Below are 25,168 nucleotides of genomic sequence, written 5' to 3'. Positions count from 1 at the left end.
ATGGTGTTCCCATGCGCCTGCTGTCCTTGTGGTAGAGGTCGCGGGTTTGGGAGAAGCAGCTTGACGAATTGCTGCAGTGCACACTGCAGACAAGGTGTGCCAGTGGTGGAGGGAGTGAATGTTTAAGGCGGTGGATAGGGTGCCAATCAAGCGGGCTGCTTTGTCCTGGATGGTGTTGAGCTGCTTGAGGTGGAGTCACCTCCTTGAAACAAATGAGTGGCTTGCTAGGCAGTTAAGGGTCAACCATATTGCTGTGGGTCTGGAGTCACATATAGGTCAGACTCTCTAAGGATGGCAGATTTCCTTCCTTTGTGAACCAAATGGGTTTTTACGACAATCCATTAGTTACATGGTCATTATTACAGATGCTAGCTTTTTTATTCCAGATTATTATTTTTAATTAACTGAATTTAAATTCCATAGCTGCCATTGTGGGATTTGAACTCTGGATTTCTCGTCCAGTAACATAACCACTATGCTACTGTTCCCTTTTTACCTGATGCCTGTTGGACTTGATTTGACAGTGGCTTATGAAAATTACCATAGCCTTTAACTTCTTCGCCATTGGTTCCTTCCGGTATGCTACATGGGACATCAGCCGCATAGCACCGTCTGCAGTACAAAACGGCATTAACCAGGTCACTGTCCTGTTCGTAGGTCTGAGCCCAGTACATCTTCCTCATTGACCATAACACTCAACAAGAGACAGTCGGAGATTGGCTGCCGTGGCTTGCTTTCCATATGTGCAGGGTGCCATTTACTGCACATGTATTGCTATCCGGGCACTGGAACATGAAACAGCAGTATTTGTCAATGGTAACGGCTACCTTGCTATCAATGTCCAGCTAGTGGCCGGTCAGAGGAACACCAGCATGCAGGTTTGTGTAAGGTACCCAGGGAGTTGCCATGATGAATTTAACCTCAGGCAGTCTACCATGGAGGAGGCAGAGTAGCAGCAGCAGTCCTCATTGGATGAGGAAGACCAGAGGGAAGGAGAGAAAGCAGCAGCTAAGGAGGGCCACCTCAGTGTCTTGCAGCACAAGGTGTGAGGGGTCAGCTAATTGTTCAGCAATTCAGCTGACCTCGTTCCACTGCCTGGAGAACTTGCATAGAGCCCCTTTGTTTAACAGTCTTTGGTGCATCCTTACCACTCCCTTCATCCTACATACTGAAAAACAGTGCAACCATTCAGACTGTTTCTGTATCAATAGCACACTGACAATGAAGAGTCAGAAGCTGCTACTAAACTGCACTGCAGACCAAATTGCTAAATGTGGTAAAGGTGATTAATTTAATGGTAAACATAATTGCCTTCCATTCATTTTTAATTCCAGTGATCAACTCCTACAAATTTTCTAGACCTCTCGTGGCCTGGGCAAAGCTGGTGGAAGGCAGTCATTCCTCATGTCGTAACCCTTGAAATGCTTGTGGCCAGTGGCTTCTGGGTGCTTGAGCTTGTGAAGGCTTGGCTGAATACTGCTGCCTCTCACTGTTGCTGGGGCAGTCTGGCCCAGCTAACTTGGTGGCACCATAGCAGGTAATGGTTAAGTGGATTGTAAAGGTGCAGATGTGTTAACATCCTGAGAGAGGGACACTACCATTGGGATGGGGCTCATCACTTCTGCGAGAGAGCAGTCTGCAGAAGGTGAGTGACTCCTTTGGGAGTCGTATCCAAAATTGTGTGCATCATGTGGGCGAGCTGTCCGATTATCGCACAAAGTTAAAATTGCCCGGTCTCTAATGCTGATGTGTCATGTGGATTGCCATCTGCCCCGTCCCCTGCTCGTCTGAGTTGTGCCCCAAGTTAAAATCAGGGTTCATGGGTCTATAGAGTAATGGAATCACTTAAAATCAACCAGAAAAATCTGCTGGTTTAAAATGGGGAAAGATAATTTACAGCAGACTGAATGTCATTATTTGATTTACTGAGAGCTTTTCACATTTATAAACATTGGGAGAGACTTTTAATTGCCCAGACTGGTCTGTTGGGAGTGGGTAGGGGATAAAAAAAAGTTTGACTTTGAGAGCAGGAGCGTAACCTGGCTCTAACATGCCCACTTCTGGTTTTAACGGAGGCCAGCGAGAAACCTACTCTCCAGTCAGAAATTACCTAATTGGATGCAGGCGGGTATTTATTGGCACAATCAACGTCCTTGGGAGATGTTAGAGGTATTTTTAAATTGTTTTTAGCTTGGTTCCAAATTGTACTTGAGCAGCACAGGTTTCCCAGGGCTCTGGAAACTGACTGGGGAAATGGAGGTGAGTTTGAGCAGCAGTTCAGGTGGGTATTTAAAATTGTCCCATCTGAATAAAACCTCACTTATTGCAGCTGCTGTCTCTGTTTTCTCTGACAAATGTCTGGCAGAGAAAGCTTGTGTGGTAGCAGGTAATGGTTCAGGGGATTGTAAAGGTGCAGATGTGTTATTTCCCCTCCACCGTGGTGTGACATGTCCCTCGACTGTGTCAGTTCTATTTCCCGCACTTCTGCTCTCGCCCCTTCCCCTCCTTCCCAGATCCACGATCGGATTCCTCTTGTCCTCACCTTTCACCCCACCAGCCTCCACGTTCAACAGATCATCTTCCGCCATTTCTGCCACCACCAGCATGATCCCACTACCAAACACATCTTCCCTTCCCCTCCCCTTTCAGCATTCTGACCGCTCCCGCCGCGACACCCTGGTCTACTCCTCAATTGCCCCCAACGCTCCCTCCCTTTCCCACGGCACCTTACTGTGCAAGCACAGGCGATGCATCACCTGCCCTTTAATCTCCTCCCTTCCCATTGTTCAGGGCCCCAAACATTCCTTCCAGGTGAAACAACAATTTACGTACTTTCAATTTAGTAACTGTATTTGCTGCTCACGATGCCGTCTCTTCTACATTGGGGAGACCAAACACAGATTGAGTGACTGCTTTGCGGAACACCTCCGTTCAGTCCGTAAGCGTGACTTCGAGCTTCCGGTCGCCTGTCAATTTAATTCTCTGCTCCATAGAAACATAGAAAATAGGTGCAGGAGTAGGCCATTTGGCCCTTCGAGCCTGCACCACCATTCAATAAGATCATGGCTGATCATCCACCTCAGTACCCCTTTCCTGCTTTCTCTCCATACCCCTTGATCCCTTTAGCCGTAAGGGCCATATCTAACTCCCTCTTGAATATATCCAGTGAACTGCGGTAGGGAATTCCACAGGTTAACAACTCTCTGAGTGAAGAAGTTTCTCCTCATCTCAGTCCTAAATGGCTTACCCCTTATCCTTAGACTATGTCCCCTGGTTCTGGACTTCCCCAACATCGGGAACATTTTTCCTGCATCTAAACTGTCCTGTCCCGTCAGAATTTTATGTTTCTATGAGATCCCCTCTCATCCTTCTAAGCTCCAGTGAATACAGGCTCAGTTGATCCAGTTTCTCCTCATATGTCAGTCCTACCATCCCAGGAATCAGTCTGGTGAACCTTCGCTGCACTCCCTCAATAGCAAGAACGTCCTTCCTCAGATTAGGAGACCAAAATTGAACACAATATTCCAGGTGAGACCTCACTAAGGCCCTGTACAACTGCAGTAAGACCTCCCTGCTCCTATACTCAAATCCCCTAGCTATGAAGACCAACATACCATTTGCTTTCTTCACCGCCTGCTGTACCTGCATGCCAACTTTCAATGACTGATGTACCATGACACCCAGGTTTCGTTGCACCTCCCCTTTTCCGAATCTGCCACCATTCAGATAATATTCTGCCTTTGTGTTTTTGCCCCCAAAGTGGATAACCTCACATTTATCCACATTATACTGCATCTGCCACACGTTTGCCCACTCACCTAACCTGTCCAAGTCACCCTGCAGTCTTTTAGCGTCCTCACAGCTCACACCGCCACCCAGCTTAGTGTCATCTGCAAACTTGGAGATATTACACTCAATTCCCTCATCCAAATCATTAATCTAGATTGTAAATAGCTGGGGTCCCAGCATTGAGCCCTGCGGCACCCCACTAGTCATTGCCTGCCATTCTGAAAAGGACCCGTTTATCCCGACTCTCTGCTTCCTGTCTGACAATCAATTCTCTATCCATGTCAGTACATTGCCCCCAATACCATATGCTTTAATTTTGCACACCAATCTCTTGTGTGAGACCTTGTCAAAAGCCTTTTGAAAGACCAAATACACCATATCCACTGGTTTTCCCTTGTCTACTCTACTAGTTGCATCCTCAAAAAATTTCAGAAGATTTGTCAAGCATGATTTCTCTTTCATAAATCCATGCTGCTTTCCAAATGTGCTGCTATTCATCTTTAATAATTGATTCCAACATTTTCCCCACTACTGATATCAGGCTAACCGGTCTATAATTACCTGTTTTCGCTCTTCCTCCTTTCTTAAAATGTGATGTTACATTAGCTACCCTCCAGTCCATAAGAACCGATCCAGAGTCGATAGACTGTTGGAAAATGATCACCAATGTATCCACTATTTCGAGGGCCACTTCCTTAAGTACTCTGGGATGCAGCCTATCAGGCCCTGGGGATTTATCGGCCTTCAATCCCATTAATTTCCCTAACACAATTTCCCACCTAATAAGGATTTTCTTCAGTTCCTCCTTCTCACTAGACCCTCGGTCCCCTAGTATTTCCGGAAGGTTATTTGTGTCTTCCTTCGTGAAGACAGAACCAAAGTATTTGTTTAACTGGTCCGCCATTTCTTTGTTCCCCATTATAAATTCACCTGAACCTGACTGCAAGGGACCTATGTTTGTCTTCACTAATCTTTTTCTCTTCACATATTTAAAGAAGTTTTTGCAGTCAGTTTTTATATTCCCAGCAAGCTTCCTCTCATACTCTATTTTCCCCCTCCTAATGAGAAACATAGAAACATAGAAAATAGGTGCAGGAGTAGGCCATTCGGCCCTTCGAGCCTGCACCAGCATTCAATGAGATCATGGCTGAACATGCAACTTCAGTACCCCATTACTGCTTTCTCGCCATACCCCTTGATCCCCTAGTAGTAAGGATTACATCCAACTCCTTTTTGAATATATTTAGTGAATTGGCCTCAACAACTTTCTGTGGTAGAGAATTGCACAAGTTCACCACTCTCTGGGTGAAGAAGTTTCTCCTCATCTCGGTCCTAAATGGCTTACCTCTTATCCTTAGACTGTGACCCCTGGTTCTGGACTTCCTCAACATTGGGAACATTCTTCCTGCATCTAACCTGTCTAAACCTGTCTGAATTTTAAACGTTTCTATGAGATCCCCTCTCATTCTTCTGAACTCCAGTGAATACAAGCCCAGTTGATCCAGTCTTTCTTGATATGTCAGTCCCGCCATCCCAGGAATCAGTCTGGTGAACCTTCGCTGCACTCCCTCAATAGCAAGAATGTCCTTCCTCAAGTTAGGAGACCAAAACTGTACACAATACTCCAGGTGTGGCCTCACCAAGGCCATGTACAACTGTAGTAACACCTCCCTGCCCCTGTACTCAAATCCCCTTGCTATGAAGGCCAACATGCCATTTGTTTTCTTAACCGCCTGCTGTACCTGCATGCCAACCTTCAATGACTGATGTACCATGACACCCAGGTCTCATTGCACCTCCCCTTTTCCTAATCTGTCACCATTCAGATAATAGTATCTCTGTTTTTACCACCAAAGCGGATAACCTCACATTAATCCACATTATATTTCATCTGCCATGCATTTGCCCACTCACCTAACCTGTCCAAGTCACTCTGCAGCCTCATAGCATCCTCCTCGCAGCTCACACTGCCACCCAACTTAGTGTCATCCGCAAATTTGGAGATACTACATTTAATCCCCCTCGTCTAAATCATTAATGTACAGTGTAAACAGCTGGGGCCCCAGCACAGAACCTTACAGCACCCCACTAGTCACTGCCTGCCATTCTGAAAAGTACCCATTTACTCCTACTCTTTGCTTCCTGTCTGCCAACCAGTTCTCAATCCACGTCAGCACACTACCCCCAATCCCATGTGCTTTAACTTTGCACATTAATCTCTTGTGTGGGACCTTGTCGAAAGCCTTCTGAAAGTCCAAATACACCACATCAACTGGTTCTCCCTTGTCCACTCTACTGGAAACATCCTCAAAAAATTCCAGATGATTTGTCAAACCTGATTTCCCTTTCACAAATCCATGCTGACTTGGACCTATCATGTCACCTCTTTCCAAATGCGCTGCTATGACATCCTTAATAATTGATTCCATCATTTTACCCACTACTGATGTCAGGCTGACCGGTCTATAATTCCCTGTTTTCTCTCCTTTTTTAAAAAGTGGGGTTACATTGGCTACCCTCCACTCCACAGGAACTGATCCAGAGTCAATGGAATGTTGGAAAATGACTGTCAATGCATCCGCTATTTCCAAGGCCACCTCCTTAAGTACTCTGGGATGCATACCATCAGGCCCTGGGGATTTATTGGCCTTCAATCCCATCAATTTCCCGACTAATAAGGATTTCCCTCAGTTCCTCCTTACTAGACCCTCTGACCCCTTTTATATCCGGAAGGTTGTTTGTGTCCTCCTTAGTGAATACCGAACCAAAGTACTTGTTCAGTTGATCTGCCATTTCTTTGTTCCTCATTATGACTTCCCCTGATTCTGACTGCAGGGCCCTATGTTTGTCTTTACTAACCTTTTTCTCTTTACATATCTAAAGAAGCTTTTGCAGTCCGTTTTAATGTTCCCTGCAAGCTTCCTCTCGTACTCTCTTTTCCCTGCCCTAATTAAACCCTTTGTCCTCCTCTGCTGTATTACAAAATTCTCCCAGTCCTCAGGTTTGCTGCTTTTTCTGGCCAATTTATATTGCCTCTTCCTTGGATTTAACACAATCCTTAATTTCCCTTGTTAGCCTTGGTTGAGCCCCGTTTTATTTTTACTCCAGATAGGGATGTACAATTGTTGAAGTTCATCCATGTCATTAAATGTTTGCCATTGCCTATCCACCGTCAACCCTTTAAGTATCACTCGCCAGTCTATTCTAGCCAATTCACGTCTCATACCATCAAAATGACCTTTTCTTAAGTTCAGGACCCTAATCTCTGAATTAACTGTGTCACTCTCCATCTTAATAAAGAATTCTACCACTCCCATTCTAATCTCTCCGCCCTTGGCCTCTTACGCTGTTCCAACAAAGTTCAACGGAAGCTCGAAGAACAGCACCTCATCTTTCATTTAGGCACTTTACAGCCTTCTGGATTCAAAATCGAGTTCAACAATTTCAGACCACAAGCTCTGCTCCTATTTATTTTTCTCCCATGGCAGCTGCTGATGATTCTGCCATTTTCATTTACATCTCATTTAGACTCACATTTTGTTTCTTAACTTGTCCCATTACCATCTCCATTTGACTTGCACCATCATCCTCTTTGTCTCTTAATCTCTTCTGCCTTCCATCCTATCTCAGAGCTTCCGTTTTGTTCTTTCCTCTTCTCCCCCCGTTCCCTGCCCCCACACTTGCTTGAAAATGTGTTATAGCTCTTAACTTTTTCTAGTTCTGACGAAGCGTCAGCAACCTGAAACATTAACTCTGTTTCTCTCTTCATAGATACTGCCTGACCTGCTGAGTATTTCCCACATTTTTTAATTTATTTCAGATTTACAGCAGTCGCAGTATTTTGCTTTTGTATAAGTGAAAGGGTGAGTTGGCCCTTGGCACGCAATAATGGTGAAAACGTGGAAGTGGTGATGATCAATAAATTTTATGTGGCATTATTTAAAAAAAAAAAGGAAACTTAACAACGTAACATTTTGTCAAAAAACCCATGTGCATACCTTTGGTGAATTACAATTTCTTCAACTCTGTGGCTTCAGCAAAAATAAAGGCAGACTGCTCAGATCCCTGCCCTGACTGCTCAGATGTTTTTGTCTAATGACCTCTGGGCTTTTGAGCCCCTGAAGGCCTCGCCAAGGACTGCTCCATGTACGTTTTGCGCTCTCTTCGACAAGGGCAAAAAAAACAGACCTGTAAGTGAAGGTCAGGTTTCACTCAATGGATACTGTGCATTCAGTGAGGCAGACAATGAGACAGATGCATAGGACCTCATTACATAAGGATTGGGGTGAGTGGCAATGGTGGATGGATAAGTGGGGAGGTGATGAAGTGCATAGAAAGTGAAGGTTGGGTACTGCTGACAGTTGAGTGGGTGTGATGGATAATATGATGGAGTACGCTTGGCAAGACAGAATGAAAGGGGGCTGGGGCTCAAACCACAGGATGTAGTTAAATCAGCAAACTTACTTGTTTTTTCCTGACCTGTTTTGGTCATTAAACCGCTTCCTACATTGCGTCCAAGACTTGAGCACAGGGCTCCTGCTGCTCACTTCCTCCGCTACCTCCAACAATGCCACCTTGGTGAGAGCCACCAGTTTCTTCCTCCCATTACTTGGGAAAAGTATGTCCCTCCTCCTCCTGACTTCACCCAGCAGTAATTCCAGCCAGGTGTCATTAAATCTGGGTGCTGCCCTGGCTGTGTATCCCGCATCCAGCCTGAACACCTCCAATTTCTATTTGTGGACTGTCCCTTTAAATATAGCTGAGATCACATAATGTGGGTGCACATCATGCCCGCTGCGCAGCTTGGAGATGCAAAACCTATAAGTCAAAATTAATTGATACAATTGAGTTGAGATCGTAGATTCTGACCCGGTCAGTTGACTTCTGGGTTCACCGCACTCCCCACATAGAACCCGCTTTCAGATTAATATTGGGCCATTTATTCATCAAAGAAAGAAATAACTTGCATTTATATACTGTCGAAACCAGGAGATGTCAAAGCATCTATTTAAGCAATGAACTACTTTTTGGGGCGTAGTCACTTTTATAATGTGGGGAAGTGCAGCTACCAATTTGCAGACAGCAAAGTTCCAGAGACATACAATAAAAACAATCTTAAATCTTGATCTGTGCTGTGTTAGCTGATCTCAGTTGGGGCAGTTGGTAGGGATGCTACAATTGGCTTTGGTATACTTGGGTTGGGAAAGGAAAACATTAAAAGTTCCCCTCTTGATCTCTCTTGCTGAAAAAGACATTGGGATGAAGACAAGATTCAGATTGGATATAATGCCCCTTGTGGTTGAATAGTCTGAATACACTCACTTAGTAATTTTTATTTCCCATCCTGTTTTGCCTTGTTAGATGCCTGTTCGGATTAAGTGAGTGGTCTTGTCCAGTTTCTCTCTCTGTTTTCCTGTTGCTGGTTACCAAGATGTGTGTAGGAACAGTCCAAGATTGCTAATCCTCTTTTCCCATCCTTATTTGGAAGAAGTGCCTAACTTCTGCTCAGCACCATCCAAAAAAAAGCATTGCACAGCTGAGCTTGTACAAGCATTCAACAGCTTTGTATGAAGGGCTCCCTTGTCTACTTTTTTTGACAGGTGTTAACCTATTTCCTTTTTGTCTTTATAGTGCACAGTATAATTTCATCATTTGTCTTGCTATTCTTTTTCACAGCATCTTGGAGCTACAAGATGTTGTGACCCTTGTCATAGCAGTTCATAATGTTTGGACCCAAGATGGCCATGCATTTTTACTTGACCAAATTGGACATGGTAGCTTAAAGATCCATTTGATTGATTTCCTTTCAACCTGTAAATCCAATTAGGGGATATCCCTTGGAAGTGAGGGTCGGACTAAAGCATAGTACTTGTCATGTATGTGGACCATGTATCTTAACTGTATAGTCACATAAGGTGTGCCACCAGAGGGCACTGGGATGGGAGACCTGAGGGTCACCTGGATAGGTGTGCAGGGCCCAGTATAAAAGGCTGCCCACCATGCTTGTGCCTCACTCTGGAGTTAGAATAAATGGGACTAAGGTCACAACAGCTCAAGTACAATACTAGACCTCGTGGAGTCATTCATAAGAGTATTAAAGACATAATAATTGCCGACAAGACTGCGAACTTTCACACAAAAATGAGTAACGGTGCATTCGAGGGGTTGTCGGAGGGTGAGGATTGGAAGGCCTTTGTGGAGCGGCTCAACCAATATTTCGTAGCGAACGACCTGGTAAGCGATGATCCGGCCACGCTGGCAGATAAGCGCAGAGCTGACCAGTTGTGGGCCCGTGGTCTACGGCCACGTCAGGGACTTGCTTGCACCAGAGAAAACAACAACCAAGTCATACGAGGAGCTGAAAGTGCTAATTCAGGATCAACTCAAACCGAAGGTGAGCATTTGGAAAGCAGTGACAGGATCAGTCCAAGTCAGCATGGATTTATGAAAGGGAAATCATGCTTGACAAATCTTCTGGAATTTTTGGAGGATGTAACTAGTAGAGTGGACAAGGGAGAACCAGTGGATGTGGTGTATTTGGGCTTGCAAAAGACTTTTGACAAGGTCCCACACAAGAGATTAGTGTGCAGAATCAAAGCACATGGTATGGGGGGTAATGTACTGCTGTGGATAGAGAACTGGTTGGCAGAAAGTCAGAATAAACGGGTCCTTTTCAGAATGGCAGGCAGTGACTAATGGGGTGCCGCAGGGCTCTTTACAATATACATTAATGATCTTAGATGAAAGAATTGAGTGTAATATCTCCAAGTTTGCAGATAACACTAAGCTGGGTGGTGGTGTGAACTGTGAGGAGGACGCTAAGAGGCTGCAGGGTGACTTGGACAGGTTAGGTGAGTGGGCAAATGCATGGCAGATGCAGTATAATGTGGATAAATGTGAGGTTATCCACTTTGGTGGCAAAAACAGGAAGGCAGAATATTATCTGAATGGCGGCAGATTAGGAAAAGGGAAGGTGCAACGAGACTTGGGTGTAATGGTTCACCAGTCATTGATAGTTGGCATGCAGGTACAGCAGGCGGAGAAGAAGGCAAATGGTATGTTGGCTTTCATAACTAGGGGATTTGAGTATAAGAGCAGCGAGGTCTTACTGCAGTTGTACAGGAGCTGGAATATTGTGATCAGTTTTGGTCTCCTAATCTGAGGAAGGACGTTCTTGATATTGAGGGAGTGCAGCGAAGGTTCACCAGACTGATTCCCAGGATGGCTGGACTGACATATGAGGAGAGACTGGATCAACTGGGCCTTTATATACTGGAGTTTAGAAGGATGAGAGGGGATCTCATAGAAACATATAAGATTCTGACGGGACGGGACAGGTTAGATGCGGGAAGAATGTTCCCGATGTTGGGGAAGTCCAGAACCAGGGGACACAGTCTTAGGATAAGGGGTAGGCCATTTAGCACTGAGATGAGGAGAAACTTCTTCACTCAGAGTTGTTAACCTGTGGAATTCCCTACCGCAGAGAGTTGTTGAGGCCAGTTCATTGGATATATTCAAGAGGGAGTTAGATATGGCGCTTAAGGCTAAAGGGATCAAGGGGTATGGAGAGAAAGCAGGAAAGGGGTACTGAGGAAATGATCAGCCATGATCTTATCGAATGGTGGTGCAGGCTTGAAGGGCCGCATGGCCTACTCCTGCACCTATTTTCTCGGTTTCTATGTTTCTATCCTCACGGCCAGGCATCGATTTTATCGACACCGCCGTCCCGAGGGCCAGGAAATTGCGAAGTACGCTGCCGACCTCAGGAGGCTGGCAGGACCATGTGAATTCAGCGCATCCCTTGCCGATGCATTGCGAGATGTCTTCGTAATTGGCATCAGTCATGAGGCCCTTCACAGGCTACTATCTGCTGAAATCACCGTCACTCTGCAGAAGGCCATCATCAGCCAGGCGTTCATGACCTCAAGCTGCAGCTCCAAGCAGATGATGACTCACTCTCAGGACTCAAACCCGGCAAGTACTGTAAATAGAATGGCGCCTTTCACAGGCAGAACTGTTGAACGTGAATCTGTCCAGGGCAGAGAGTATAGGCACCCGAATCCTTTAACTCAGAGTCCGCCGAGGGGTGCAAACATAAGTCGAGTAGCACCATGCTGGCGTTGCCGAGGTAATCACAGGGCCCATCAGTGTCTGTTCAGAGATTATGGGCCCAAGTTTCTACACGATAAAAAACGGGCGCCCCTCCGAGCTGGGCGCCCGTTTTTCGCACCTAAAACGGCGCCTAAAAAAAAAAACTCGCGATTCTGGAGCGTTCTGCAGTCCTTGTCTGCCTGGGGCGGAGCCTACACTAGTGCCGATTTTGTAAGTGGGAGGGGGCGGGTACTATTTAAATGAGTTTTTTTCCTGCCGGCAACGCTGCGCGTGCGCGTTGGAGTGTTCGCGCATGCTCAGTGTGAAAAAAACATTGCCACTCGCCCATTTTTGTAGTTCTTTGTAGCTGTTTAATTTTTGAACATTTTTTTTAATAAAAGCACATTGCCATCAGCACTTGCAGCCTTCTCACTGTCTTCTGCCCCCCCCCCGGCGGGAAAGAACGGGCGCCTCCCCCCACCCCCCCCCGCGGGAAAGAACGGGCGCCTCCTCTTCCCCCCGCCCCCCCCCCCCCGGTGGGAAGAACGGGTGCCTCAGGCTGACTGCAGCATTTTCTGTGCCTGAAGCACTTTCACACAGGTAGGAAGATGGTTTATTTAATCTTTTCTTTGCTTATAAATGTTTATTCAGGTTGGATTTATTTGTATAATATTTGTAGAAGTATAAATAAGAATTTATTGTAGAATTTAATGACTTCTTTCCCCCCCCTCCCCCCCCCCCGCCCCACCTCGTTCTGGACGCCTAAATTGTAACCTGCGCCTGATTTTTTAATGTGTAGAACAGGTTTTTTCAGTTCTACAAAAATCTTCACTTGCTCCATTCTAACTTAGTTTGGAGTACATTTTCACTGTGGAAACTTTGAAATCAGGCGTCAGTGGCCGGACAAGCCCCCTTTTGAAGAAAAAATTCTGTTCCAAAGTAGAACTGTTCTACTTGACTAGAACTGCAGAAAAAAAAATGTGGAGAATTGCGATTTCTAAGATAGTCTGTTCTCCACCAGTTGCTCCTAAAAATCAGGCGCAAATCATGTGGAAACTTGGGCCCATGTGTGCAAAAGCTGCAACACAAAGGGCCATCTCCAGCGAATGTGCAAAAGAGCTGTGACTCACCACATGAAAGAGGAGTCAGCAGATGGCTGTGAATCCAGCGCGGATTACGAGGAGATGGCTAGAGAGGCAGCTCAGTCCCAGAACGAAGTGTATGGAGTATATATCTGGCCACAGATTTTCCTCCAGTGACAATGGAAGTCGAGCTAAATGGCGTTCCAGTCCTCATGGAAGTGGAATTGGGGGGGCGAGTCAGTCAGTAATGAGCCAGGAAGCCTTTGAAAGGCTATGGAATGATCAAGCTGAACGACCCAAGCTGGTCCCGGTTCACGTAAAGCTGCACACCAACACCAAGGAACTGATATCAGTTGTTGGTAGTGCGGATGTAAGTATATCCCATGATGGCGTGGTGCACAATTTACCATTGTGGATTGTTTCAGGTGATGGACCAATGCTACATGGAAGAAGATGGATGGGGAAGATTCATTGGAATTGGGAAGACTTCATCCCTCCAGCGATCGACGTCCCCCGTGCTCAGAGGCAGAGCAAGCCCCCACCTTAGATTGGACCAGGCACCGGAGAGCAGATCTGCGCAGCCCCCAGGGCACAGACCGCTCATCACGACTGCGTGGCAAAGATCCAGCCAAGACGACCTGAATGCACCTTCCCGGTTTCAGTGGCGGGACTCCTGGGGAGGAAGATTGGATCCGAGGGCACATTCCCAGCTTCAGTGACAGAATCACTGGGAAAGAAGATCGCGGCAGTCGACATCGTGGACAGGGAAAAGATGGCGACCAAACCATGAGTTGCAGCGCTAATGGAGCAACGACATGTGGTTCCACGCAATGAAGATGATTGGAGTAAAAGTAGTAAGGCCATTTTAAAGGAGGCCAGCAACCCACCATTTTTGAATGGTTACCAATTTCAAGCAGTTCAATGTAGAAGTCCAGCTGTATCGAGCAAAATGTTGTTGAGCGATGTCGGGTGCAAATTGTAATCAGCCAATGTAGCGGGCGAACACCTAACGATCGTATACCGGTCCAGTGGGCTACCCAATGCCGTGGCCTGCGTCCCTAGGACCAGAACAATGTATCATAAAGTGTCCCCACAGCTGACAGAAGTAGATAAGCTGCAGAGTAAACAATCCTCAGAGAGCAGAGGCATCGGTAGCGATACCCTGCCTCTGATCGGTTTAACATTGCAGGCACCCAATGGCATGAACCGCCACGAGCAGTAAACTGCGCCTATGCTCGCAGTTGGCTACCGTCGCCCACCACCTGGGTGGAAAATGCGCAGTCCACAAACCCACTCGCCACCATGGCAATGCCCAAGAGCGAAGGGTCACCTGCAACGGCTCCTCCAAACGGGACCTGGACCAGCCAGGATCCCAAACTAGAGAGTGCTCACAATGGTGCCCTCAAGGAAAGCGAGTCAGCAGTCCCTTGCGAACTGCTAGACAAGACGAGGCAGCCCCACTGTCGCCTAGATGAAACGCTCGCTCAGACTGCTTCGCAGGGAGTAGCAGCGACACTGTGCAAACAAAAAGGACAGGGAGGTCACAGACACATCAACTGTCTTTGGGCCTGCCCGACGCTAAGAGTAACGGCAAGAGCCCTGAGCTCCGGCAACTCGAGCAAAATGAGCTCACCTCACCCACAGACCCACTAGCATGGGGTGCTGCGCCGCCACCAGACAACCCGGATCTCATCCGGCCGTGCTGGAACTAGACTGTCCTTGTGTACCTGTACTGATCATGTAAATGTACCATACAAAAAGCAGCACAACTAATCCACCCAACAAATGTACCAAGATGTAAATGTAAAACCCATGTGATGAATTTGAATGCAATTTGCATATAATGGGCCATTAGAATGATCTCTCTGTGGGGTGGGGTGAGTGGGAGAATGGAGTAGTCATGGGCTCATAACCAGAAACCACTGGGACCTCCACTGGCAACAAATCTCACTACCAACCCACCCAAGCTAGAAGCGACCCTCCAATGGTCAACCAGGAAGAGCAAAGCCCAGGTCACCGTCAATGTACGAGTCAATTTGCATTAAAGACTTGGTTGGGGGGGGGAATGGGGGAGGGCAGTGATGTCATGTATGTAGACCATGTATACTAACTGTAGAGGCACATAAGGTATGCCACCAGAGGGCACTGCGGTGAGAGACCTGAGGGTCACCTGCATAGATGTGCAGGGCCCAGTATAAAAGGCTGCCCACCATGCTTGTGCCTCACTCTGGAGTTACAATAAATGAGACTAAGGTCACAACAGCTCAAATACAATACTCGACCTCATCGAGTCATTCATAAGAGTGTTAAAGACATAACAGTACTCCTATCTTCCTGTATTTTAAGGTGATTCAAGCTCTGTCTCTTGACATTGCACTGTAATGCCTTTACTAAAGTGAACCAATTTTTATTATAATCTCGAAAAATGAAGGCCTATAGCTTTTGGAGGCCAAGATGTTTGTGCTGCAAAAGTGGTGGATTGTGTTAAGGCAAATAATATGGATCTGCATACATGGCATCCCCCCTTCTAGACTTCTAGGTCATGTAATTGAGGGCAAAATTAACCTAGATTTTTTAGTTCGATTTTCTAGTTGGGTGATTGTCTAAATTTCGGGAACTAAGACGACACCTGACATATGATTCAATAGGAGTTATCAAACTGTAGACTAACAACAATAATTTAAGGTCTTTTTAAAAAGTGTAAAAATTTAAAATAAATGTTGCCCTTTTTATGTAAGCCCTTGTTGAGCAGTTGAGTAGATGTTATGATTTTTAAATTAGATTATTTATGTTAATACATCCTGCAGAAATTGACACAAGGCTATTCAGAGTGCCATGGAATGATTCATCATGGGTCTGTGTTTGCAATTTGCCACACTGCAAGATTCCCAATCTCAATCTCAAACAATGAAAAGAAAGAATTTGCATTTATATGGTTCCTCTCATTCCCTTGCAACATTCCAAAGTGCTTTACAACCAATTAAGTACTTTTGGAGTCACTTGTAATTTAGGAAACATGGCAGCCAATTTGCACACAGTAAGGTCCCACAAACGGCATTAAGATATATGACTAGATGATCTGTTTTATTGATGACTCAGCTCATCCACTGCCGAAGCCTTCATCCATGCCTTTGTTACCTCTAGACTCGACTGTTCCAAAGCACTCCTGGCTGGCCTTCGAAATTCTATCCTACATAAACTAGAGCTGAACCAATACTCGGCTGCCCGTGTCCTAACTCGCACCAAGTCCTGCTCACCCATCACCCCTGTGCTTGCTGACCTACATGGGCTTCTGGTTAAGCAACACCTCGATTTCAAAATTCTCATCCTTATTTTCACATCTCTTCATGGCTTTGCCCCTCCTTATCTTGTAATCTCCTCCAGCCCCACAACCCCCTGAGATGTCTGCGCTCCTTTAATTCTGCCCTCCTGAGCATCCCTGATTTATAATCGCTCAATCATTGGTGGCCATGACTTTTGTTGCCTAGGCCTCAAATTCTGGAGTTTCCTGCCTAAACCTTACCGCCTCTCTACCTCTCTTTCCTCCTTCAAGACACTCTTTAAAACATACCTCTGACCCTGCGCTAATTTCTATTTATGTGGCTCGGTGTCATTTTTATCGCATAATACTCCTGTGAAGTGCCTTAGGACGTTTCACTACGTTAAAGGCGCTATATAAATACAAGTTGTTGATGTCGATTGAGGGATAAATATTGGCCAGAACAGCAGTAGAACTCCCATAATAAAAACAGAAAATGCTGGAAATCGCACCTGGTCCAGCAGCATCTGTGGAGAGAAACAGAGTTAACGTTTCAGATCGATAAATCCTTCGTCAGAACTCCCATGCTCTTCAAGTGATTCCTGCACCTGCAAGTGCTCACATGAGGAGCAACACTAGCAGATGCCTAGGAATTCATTATCTTTCCTTTCAAATGCAAATAATATGTGCCTTTAGCAGAAACCAAGAATATGATAGGTTCATGAACTGTTGTAACTGTGTCACAATATTCTGGATAAATCATGCCAATATACACTTACACATTGCTTCTGCTGAATATGGGACTTTGTTGCAAAAATTCAAATGCAGAGTTAATCATTTTTGAAACAGGGATGTTAGAGCTTGGAATAGACAATGGAAAGTCTACGACTTGCCTGTTGGTAATGCAGTACAATTTCACTGTATTTCTGTGTTCTTAGCAATCACAGTGACCATTTTTATGAGGCATCTATCCTTGTTGCAATTGCTTGCAGCTGTCCCATAGTGTTATGCCACCTCATACAGAAGAGGTCAGGAAGGGAAGAATGCGAACTTATAAAAGTTAAAACTATGAACAAAGATCTTGCTGTTAATAACAGATTTTTGTTTTCAGCCAAGACTCTATAAGTCTGTTATTGAGGACGTCATCAACAATGTACATGATTTTTTCAATGAAGAAGGCATTGATGATCATGTTCTTAAGGATCTAAAGCAGGTAAGTGTTTCTTTTGTCACCACAGAAGTTTTTGTTTCATGTTTTAAATTTTACTTTTTAAAAAAAAATTTGTACTAGTTATATGTATGGCAATAAAGTTGCTAGGCCTGGATCTTGGGTGAATGAAAGAAATGCCCAACTTTGACTAAGTTCCAAAAATATAGGCTACTATAGGCAAAGAATTGCAGTTCGCTTTAATGCTCATGCGCTTGATGGACCCCAACTGAAAAGTGAGAGAACAACCTCAAAGCAAAAGGGACAGCAGTTAAGAGGCATAAAATCATAGTGAATCTCTGAATGTCAATTAGTTTGTGGGGGTGAGGGGGTGAATCCTATAAATAACATATGGGGGAAATTTGAAGTCACTTTTTCCACATAGGTTTACTAGAGCACAGAGTGCGTGAGTGAATGTTAACTTTCAATTATGGTATTTTCAATTTTTTTTAAAGATTGGGTTGAATAAATAATGCACTTTTATATAAGGCATTTTTAATTTGTTGACAAATCGAACCAAAAGTTTTCTAGATATATCTGGTGTGTGCACATTTTGTCTGTGATCCAACGCTAGTCGAAACATCCATATTGGTTACTTTAACTGGAAAACAAACATTCCCATGACCGTGTCTAAACTTTTGACTAATTTATGCTTCTATAAAAGCTACCAACAGCAAGGGAAGTGGGCAAAACAAATGAAAAAGCAAAGGGTGCAATGGATGGCAAGGGAAGGTACTGAGGTGATGACTAAGGCTCAGGAGTGGAAAATGGATTGGGGGGGTGGGGGGGGGCGGCGGTGTGGCAAAATGGATGGCAGTGAGTGGGGAGGAGGAGAGTAGATAAGTGAGGTGGGAGTGAGTGGCAGTGAAAAGGGGGGAGCGGATCACAATGAAAGAAAAGAAAGGGAGAAAATGAAGACAATAAGTAAGGGGAATGGATGGTATTTACATAAGAGATGGGCATCTGTACCCTGGGAGTGGGGGTTGAAAATGTCAGTGTAGCACCTTGTCACTTCATCAGGGGAAGCAGGCTGTTGTGGCCCAAGATCACAGAATTAAAAAAAATCCATTATACTGCAGTAATTTTCCTGATGGCAACTGATTACTCTGAGATTGATGGCTGAACTTCTACATCAACTCCACTTTCCCTATTCTCTTTTCCCTTGATTCCTTTAGTGCCCAAAAATCTATCGATCACTGTTTTGAATATACTCATCAACTGAGCATCCACAACCCTCTGGGGTATAGAGTTCACAACCCTCTAAGTGAAGAAATTTCTCCTCATCTCAGTCCTAAATGACTGACCCCTAATCCTGAGACTATGACCCTTAGTTCTAGACTCTCCCACCAGGGAAAATAGCCTTTTAGCATCTACCCTGTCAAGCCCTCTAAGGATTTTATACACTTCATGAATGAGATCATACCTCATTCTTCAAAGAATCTTCCCGAGAATACAGGTTTATTCTATTCAGTCTCTCCACATAGGACAACCCTCTCATCCCAGGAATCAATCTGGTGAACCTTTTAAGGCAAGTATAATCCTTCCTTGGGTAAGAAGACCAAAACGGTACTCACCAAAGCCCTATATAATTGCAGAAAGACTTCCTTACTCTTCTACTCCAACTTCCTTGCAATAAAGGCTGACATACCATTTGTCTTTCTAAATGCTTGCTGTATCTGCATGTTAACTTTCTGTGGTTCGTGTATAAGGACACCCAAATCCCTTTGAATACCAACTTAAAAAAAATATATTATGTTTTTCCATTCTTCCTACCCAAGTGGATAATTTCACACCTCACATTATACTCCATCTGCCATCTTCTTGCTCAATCACTTAATCTGTCTATATCCCTTTGCAGCCTCTTTGTATCCTCCTCACAGTTTACTTTCCCACCCAACTTTGTATCATCAGCAAACTTGAATATATTACACTTAGTGCCCTCATCTAAGTCATTAATATAGATTGTAAATAGCTGATGCCCAAGCACTGATCCTTGCAATACTAAACTAGTTACACCCTGCCATCCCGAAAATGACTCATTTATTCCTACTCTCTGTTTTCTGTCCGTTAACCAATCCTCCATCCATGCTACTACATTACCCCCAATCCCATGAGCCCTAATCTAGTGTAACAACATCTTGTGTGGCAGCTTATCGAATGTCTTCTGAAAATCTAAATATACTACATCCACAAGTTCCCCCTTATCTACTGTGTTAGTTACACCCTCAAAAAAAACTCTTAATAGACTTGTTAAACACAATTTCCCTTTCATAAAATAGTGTTGACTCTGCCTAATCATATGAATAGATTTGAAGATGAAAATGAGGATATTGAACTTGATGCACAGGGGGAGATTGGCAAGGATCAGGATATAGGTGCATAGTAGAGTTCTGGACGTTCTAGATACATTCATCGACTCAATAAGATATATTCATATCATAGAAAAGTCGTCATCATAGTCAGTCCCTCGGAATCGAGGAAGACTTGCTTCCACGCTTAACATGAGTTCTTAGGTGGCTGTACAGTCCAATGCAAGAATCACAGTCCCTGTCACAGGTGGGACAGATAGTCGTTGAGGGAAGGGGTAGGTGGGACTAGTTTGCTTCACGCTCTTTCCGCTGCCTGCGCTTGACTTCTGCATGCTCTCGGTGACTAGACTCAAGGTGCTCAGCGCCCTCCCGGATGCATTTCCTCCACTTAGGGCGGTCTTTGGCCAGGGATTCCCAGGTGTCGGTGGGGATGTTGCACTTTATCAGGAAGGCTTTGAGGCTGTCCTTGTAATGTTTCCGCTGCCCATCTTTGGCTCATTTGCCATTAAGGAGTTGAGCGCTTGCTTTGGGAGTCTCGTGTCTGGCAAGCGAACTATGTGGCCTGCCCAGTGGAGCTGATCAAGTGTGGTCAATGCTTCAATGCTGGGGATGTTGGCCTGGTTGAGGACGCTAACGTTGGTGGGTCTGTCCTCCCAAGGACTTTGTAGGATTTTGCGGAGACATCGTTGGTGGTATTTCTCCAGCGACTTGAGGTGTCTACTGTACATAGTCCATGTTTCTCAGCCATACAGGAGGGCGGGTATTACTACAGCCCTGTAGACTATGAGCTTGGTGACAGTTTTGAGGGCCTGGTCTTCAAACACACTTTTCCTCAGGCGGCCGAAGGCTGCACTGGCGTACTGGAGGAAATTTTTGATCTCATCGTCAATGACTGCTCTTGAAAGGAGACTCCCGAGATAAGGGAAGTGGTCCACGTTGTCCAGGGCCTGCCGTGGATTTTGATGACTGGGGGGCAGCGCTGTGCAGCGAGGACAGGCTGTTGGAGGACCTTTGCCTTGCTGATGTTTAGCGTAAGGCCTGTGCTTTCGTACGCCTCAGTAAATACGTCGAGACTGTCCTGGAGTTCAGCCTCTATGTGCACAGACGCAGGCATCGTCCAGAACTGGAAAAGACTCTCCAGTCCGTTTACCCAGTACCTAAAATGAACACCTATCAACTGTCTACTTCCTCAAATATCTATGCAATTCTCCATTAAATCTTTTCTACCTGCTTACATTGCATCTCTTATTTTGGTAAGTTTAAAAAAAAAACTTCTCTTGAAATAAATATTTTAAAAATTAATGTTTTTCATTTCTTGTGTAGACCTGCCATTTTCAGTCCCCAAACTCAGAAGGAAGACTCTTTGTTCAGCAGTCTTGTCGAGAATAATATTTAGCATTCCTACATGCTAATCAGGAACAATCCAAGCTAGTACTAGTTGAATGTTGCTTTGTAATCAACTGGCATAGAACAAAGGAATAATAGGCCATTTCGCCCCTCGAGCCTGTTCTGCCATTCAAAGAGATCATGGCTGATCTGTGACCTAACTCCCTTTGCCCCATATCCCTTAATAACTTTGGTTAACAAAAATCTATCAATCTCGTATTTAAAGTTAACAATTGACCTAGCATCAACTGCTGTTTGTGGAAGAGAGTTCCAAACTTCTATCACCCTTTGCATGTAGAAGTCTTTGTTAATTTCATTCCATTTCATTAGCCTTTTTGATTATTTTCTGTACTTGTCCATGACATTTAATGATTGATGTACATGGACCCCTACGTCTCTTTGGACCTCCACTGTTTCTAGCTTTTCACCATTTAGAAGTTTCCCAGTTTGGCCCTGCTGAATGAGAGTGCAGCATTCATCTCATTGATTCTTATAATATTTTATATTTTGGTGTCACAATTGATAACTCTTGAATAGTCTGGCACTGATGAGCTGTTTGCCTTTCATATTCAGTGGCTTGCCATCAAATATTCTTCAATCTTGTTACAAACTGTTTTAAATCAAATGTATTTTTCTCTGAATAATTGTTTTTAATCTCTTGTCTTTCATGCATTAAGCTTTGGGAGAACAAACTTCTTCAGTCCAGAGCTGTGGAAGGCTTTTTCAGGGAGAATAATCACCAGCAGATCATGTTAGAACTCCAGCAGCAGAAAACACATCAGACTGTGCACACATCGTCAGGTTTGTTCAAATTGCAACATCAAACTCTTTTTTAATGTTTATTTATTATCTGCTTCAGTAATGTATCTTCTGCCGCACCACTTGAAATTAAAATTCTGAAAGGTTATACATGACTAGTGAATCTTCTGCTCTCTTGCATCGGCGGAGGAGCAACATTGCTTCGAACCAGTGTTATAGTCCAGGAATAAGATGAGTGGAAAAAACGCAGAGTGGAATGTTTGAGATTTTAAACATACAGTAACATCAACACTTTAGATACCTCGGCAACCTTTTTAAAAAAAAACACACATAACTTGTAGCAGTGACTTGATCGCACAGAGGAGAAATAAAATACAAAGAAATTAACATTTAGGACGCAGGCTTAAAATATATAAAACATTTCAATTACGCCAAAAAACCTGGAATCTAACATGGAATCTAAATACAAATATAGAATGTGACAAAATGAGGTGTTTTGTCTATTTAAAAAAAAAAGAATTCTCTTCACAATATTTGAGGTTAAAATAGGAGAGTGGGAAATTATTTTCCTGACCTCTCAGTAAATGTTAATTTCTTGAGACAAAAGTTAGGAAAAAGGGGATGGAGGCCTGCTTCACTGGGTCTCTATCTTCTTTACGTTGTCCTGGGATTTCTGGTGCCTCTGGGTGCAGTGGAACTGGATTTGCGCCTGCAATAGACTGACCCATTACTGTAATGCAGATGAGGCAGGAGGTTATTCATCTATTGAATATGGGATCATTAGCTATCTCCTTGTTTGGTTGTTCTTGTGAGAAGTGTATTCAGCTTGTAGTCTCATCTGGCTCTCGCAGTTTGCCCTTGAAGGAAACGATGGATGGCTAGATGCAGGTTCTTTGAACGCTACTGGGAAGACCGGTTTATTTACTTGTTTAAAAAAAGCCTCATCTTTTTGATTTCTCTTGTCCCAGTTTAAACTTCAAAGGGGATAAGATTCATTTTTGATCCCAGGCAGCAGCAGTTCCTCAGTGGTTCTGTGCTTTTCAGCCATTGATTGATCTGGGCTTGTGGAAGTGCTCTGTAATGTCTGAGTTTACATACAGACATTACCTTGCATTAGAGTAAACTAAAATATTGTATTATTTCTGATATCTTCTAAAGTTTAGAATTTTGTTTTTGTAACAGATCAGTGAATTAAGTAATAGTCTGTAATCAAGTGAAATCAGCTGTCTAGATTCATTTCTACTGTTTAATTTTTACTATGAAATAAATCTGATTTATATATTCTAGGCTAAACTAATAGCAAATATTCTTAAAAGCTAGGATAAAGTAAAAGGGCCTATGATATTTGTGTGTTTTTTTTTCCCGTTCTCACTCAATGTCTCTAAATGACGATATACCGTCCAATGCTTCTAACGGGCTAAGCACATTAACACTAACGTACCCACTATCGGACTTGGATTATACTTGGATTTGCATATTGCTAGAAGCTTGCATATTTAATATAGCTATAAGTTTGGAATTCAGAATGGCCAACTTACAATATGATTGGATGATTTGCACATGTACGAGATTCCAGGGAGCGGTAGCATAGTGGTTAAGTTATGGGACTAGTAATCCAGGCCTGAATGAATGATCCATAGACATGAGTTTAAAATCTCACCATGACAGCTGTGGAATTTAAATTCAGTTAATTAAATAAAAATCTGGAATAAAAAGCTAGAAGTAATGGTGACCATGAAACTACCGGATTGTAAAAACCCATGTGGTCCACTAATGTCCTTTTTAGGGAAGGAAATCTGCTGTCCTTGTCCTGTCTGGCCTATATATGACTCTGACTCTTAACTGCCCTCTGAAATGGCCTAGCCTAGCAAGCCACTCAGTTGTAAAAAAAAAAAACCACTACAAGAAACAATAAGAATAATAAAACCAGACACAACAACTTGATTCAACCTCTGCAACGGCTATGAACATGACAACGGCACACCCAGCCCAGTCGACCCTGCAAAGTCCTCCTCACCAACATCTGGGGACTTGTTAGGGACAACTGTCCCACAGACTAGTCAAGCAACAGCCTGTCATAGTCATATTCACAGAAACATACCTTTCAGCTAATGTCCCTGATTCCTCAATCACCATCCCTGGCAGGACAGACCTACCCAGGGGTGGCGACACAATGGTATACAGTCGGGAAGGAGTGGCCCAGGGAGTCCTCAACATTGACTCCAGACCCCATGAAGTCTCATGGCTTCAGGTCAAGTATGGGCAAGGAAACCTCCTGCTTATTACCACCTGTTGCCCTCCCTCAGATGATGAATTAATATTCCTCCATGTTGAACACCACTTAGAAGAAGCACTGAGAGTAACAAGGGCACATAATGTATTCTGGGTGGGTGACTTCAATGTCCATCACCAAGAGTGAATCAGTAACACCACTACTGGCCGAGTCCTGAAGGACAAGCTGCCAGACTGGGTCTGCGACAGGTGGTGAGAGAGCCAACATGAGGGGAAAATCCTACTTGACCTCGTCCTCGCCAATCTACCTGTCGCAGATGCATCTGTCCATGACTGCATTGGTAGCAGTGACCACCGCACAGTCATTGGAGTGGAAGTCCTGTCTTCACACTGAGGACACCCTCCATCGTGCTAAATGGGATAGATTCAGAACAGATCTAGCAGCTCAAAACTGGGCATCCACGAGGCGCTGTGGGCCATCAGCAGCAGCAGAATTGTAATCCACCACAATATGTAACCGCATATCCCACACTCGAGGGAAGTCATAACGGGGAACAAAGAAATGGCAGACCAATTGAACAAGTACTTTGGTTCGGTATTCACTAAGGAGGACACAAACAACCTTCCGGATATAAAAGGGGTCAGAGAGTCTAGTAAGGAGGAACTGAGGGAAATTCTTATTAGCCGGGAAATTGTGTTGGGGAATTTGATGGGATTGAAGGCCGATAAATCCCCAGGGCCTGATGGTCTGCATCACAGAGTACTTAAGGAGGTGGCCTTGGAAATAGCAGATGCATTGACAGCCATTTTCCAACATTCCATAGACTCTGGATCAGTTCCTATGGAGTGGAGGGTAGCCAATGTAACCCCACTTTTTAAAAAAGGAGGGAGAGAAAACAGGGAATTATAGACCGGTCAGCCTGACATCGGTAGTGGGTAAAATGATGGAAACAATTATTAAGGATGTCATAACAGCGCATTTGGAAAGAGGTGACATGATTGGTCCAAGTCAGCATGGATTTGTGAAAGGGAAATCATGCTTGACAAATCTTCT

The 25,168-nt window shown here is 44.3% G+C and overlaps 1 protein-coding gene across 1 annotated transcript in view; it reads left to right on the top strand.

The window, feature by feature from the left end:
* Positions 1–25,168, top strand: part of LOC139273031 (stonin-1-like) — a 249,855-nt gene that overhangs the window by 88,726 nt on the left and 135,961 nt on the right. Inside the window, exons 4-5 of the mRNA XM_070889313.1 lie at positions 17,333–17,434; positions 21,801–21,924. Of these exons, the coding sequence (XP_070745414.1) occupies positions 17,333–17,434; positions 21,801–21,924 (226 nt within the window). The remainder of the gene's footprint in view (positions 1–17,332; positions 17,435–21,800; positions 21,925–25,168) is intronic.

This window comes from Pristiophorus japonicus, chromosome 9 (assembly GCF_044704955.1).
Source record: "Pristiophorus japonicus isolate sPriJap1 chromosome 9, sPriJap1.hap1, whole genome shotgun sequence".
NCBI lineage: Eukaryota > Metazoa > Chordata > Chondrichthyes > Pristiophoridae > Pristiophorus > Pristiophorus japonicus.
This window is presented reverse-complemented; position numbering and strand designations above follow the sequence as displayed.